We start from the raw sequence: 2,500 nt of genomic DNA on the forward strand, positions 1-2,500 counted from the left end.
GAATTATACAGTTAACCGATTTCCATGATATATGATTGCAAACTGTATCTTGACAGGGACGAGTTTTGTAAGCGACATAATTTTGAAGACGATGAAAAAGTGCGCACTAAAATGGACAAGTAACGCAATGCAACCAAGGTAAACATATCTGCATCTGTCAAAATTATTTAACACGGTTTGATAGATTGGAAATTGTTCAAATTGGTATCACTGTAAACTAGACAGTTAAGCAATTCCAAGGATGTATGTTTGAAACCTGTATCTTGCAGACAATGAATTTTATCAGGCCATGAAACTCAATTTTGAAAACGGAGAGTGGCATCGTACAGAATTTGCTACACTTTCCCTCCTCCCCGAAACTTCCACGTAACGCGCGCGGTAACATTATCCGCGGGAAAATTGATATCATCTAAAAATAACCTAAGAGGGATTACGATGGGAATAGGGCCAGTATGAGGGATTACTTCTCTTACCTTGATAATCTCTTGGACAAAACAAGTTTAGAGTTGTTGCTTCGATGAAGGCGACTCTTAGGCAATATTCTAAAGCCGACAAGACATGTGAAAAGTGAATTTTTCATGGTGACCATCGAGTCCCGATTCCGTCACACCACCCTGTCAATGTGCTTTTTCGGGGGGGGGGGGGGGGGGGCTTCGAAAATTGGATGGACTAAAATCATTTACGAATCGGCTATAAGTCATATTTATATTTCTGCCAAAAAAAATAATGATTTTCAGAAATTTTATATGTTGGAACCTAAGACGAGACTATAACTTGTTGTTTTCGTTGACCGCCATGTTGTCATCCTTAAAAAATATAACATCAAATGGTACTTACTCTTCGTGGAGGTAGCACAGGTTGGTCAGCTGTCAAATAACAAAATAGTGAAACGGTGAGTTCAGCCGAAATGGGCCAAATGTATATCACACATGGAAAACTTGGGCAAAAATTCTTAAAACAAAAAACACCTGGCGTAAAGAACGGCTTTTCATCCATTTTCCCGAGGATGTCAAAAGGTTAATCAAATCGGAAACATGCACCAAAGCTGGGACAACTGTTTTATAGTGAATGGAGCTATTGAAAAATCGTCCCATTCAATAGATCTTCCTCTAGGAAAATCTCTCAAATTGGTTTTATGAGCTTCTTATTACACAAAAGTGCTGCCTATTGCTGAAAAAAGGAAAAGTCTTTTAACACATCCGACTAAGGAAAGGCTTAAGTAGAATAAAAGACTGAGAGGAGGCAATATATGAACAGGTTGTTAGGGCTATGGGAGATAACCGGAACTTCCGGCAAAAGCTAATTAGAAGCACTTTTAAGGAAACAAACCGGAAGGCTGATAACAGCCGCCTAGGATCCGGTGTTAAGGACCAACAGCATTAGACAGGAATTACGAAAAGGAAATATCATTAATTTGCTGGATCATGGGGAAGGGAAAATACTATCAGTCACATGGTCACTGATTGTAAATGACTGAAGATCAGGGGCCGTTTACTCGAAGCCTGGTTAGCGCTAACCGTTGGTTAAGAGGTATCAAAACCTATAGGCTTCCATGGCATTTAACGCTGGTTATCGCTAACCATGCTTCGAGCAACCCGGGCCAGGTTACCAAGTATGTCCACCGAAGTCGACTACAGAAATTTAGTTTGCAGGAACGTACGCTTCGCAAAGATGGTATGATCACATGTCTGAGTCCGTAGGGAGATACATGAATCACATTGTAAATTAATATGGGGTTTCCGCATCCAGAAGGATTATGTATTACATCTCAGCAGGCAGACAAAGTAATTGAGACAAAACACCACGCACAAATGCATGCCCATTCGACAGTAGAGTCGGCCAAAGAAACAGAAGAAGGTTGAAAAAATTATAAGATCTAAAAACAAGGTTGAGGCGCCTGTGGAAGTTTAACTAAGGCGTTGTTGTCACATCGGAACCTTAGGGCAATCCAAATGGACTTGGGGCTAATAGTAATAATAACCTTTATTTAAAGAGGGTAACACCTATTACTATAAAAGCATTCTCCCTAGTGGCTGAAAAACGTGAGATCTGATAGGTGTATTCGTATAGTCTTTTTACTGAAAGCTCATTTGCTTGTGAACAGCAAGAATAATCAGAAAGATTCTGCTGGATCAGTACCTAAGAGGGTGGAAAGTCAATTTGTAACAATAAGCGAGTCCGCCTCAACCTGTACACAATTAATTGATATGATTTTGGAACAATGAATTCCATATATTTGAACCGCGGGATAAACATGGTGATAAAAGCTGAAAAGAGTATGGCGCAAAGTCGCCAAACTTTAGAAGTTGTAAGTTGGTGAAATGAAATGAAATGAAATGAAATGAAATGAAATACACTTTCTTTAACGAGGGTTACATATTTACTGGTGACCAAGTAGTTTCCAATATGGCCTTCAGTCCGATCGAATAGGAATTTAGAAATGTTGTTTTTTGAGGAGAGAGGAAAACAGGAGAACCCGGAGAAAAACCTCTCGGAGCTG

General features: G+C 39.6%; 1 protein-coding gene across 1 annotated transcript in view; it reads right to left on the bottom strand.

Moving 5' to 3' along the window:
• The window catches only part of LOC137968216 (collagen alpha-2(I) chain-like), a 163,162-nt gene that overhangs the window by 114,799 nt on the left and 45,863 nt on the right, over positions 1 to 2,500 (bottom strand). The window contains exon 6 of the mRNA XM_068814834.1: positions 838 to 866. Within this exon, the coding sequence (XP_068670935.1) occupies positions 838 to 866 (29 nt within the window). The remainder of the gene's footprint in view (positions 1 to 837; positions 867 to 2,500) is intronic.

Source organism: Montipora foliosa, chromosome 8 (assembly GCF_036669935.1).
Source record: "Montipora foliosa isolate CH-2021 chromosome 8, ASM3666993v2, whole genome shotgun sequence".
Lineage (NCBI taxonomy): Eukaryota > Metazoa > Cnidaria > Anthozoa > Scleractinia > Acroporidae > Montipora > Montipora foliosa.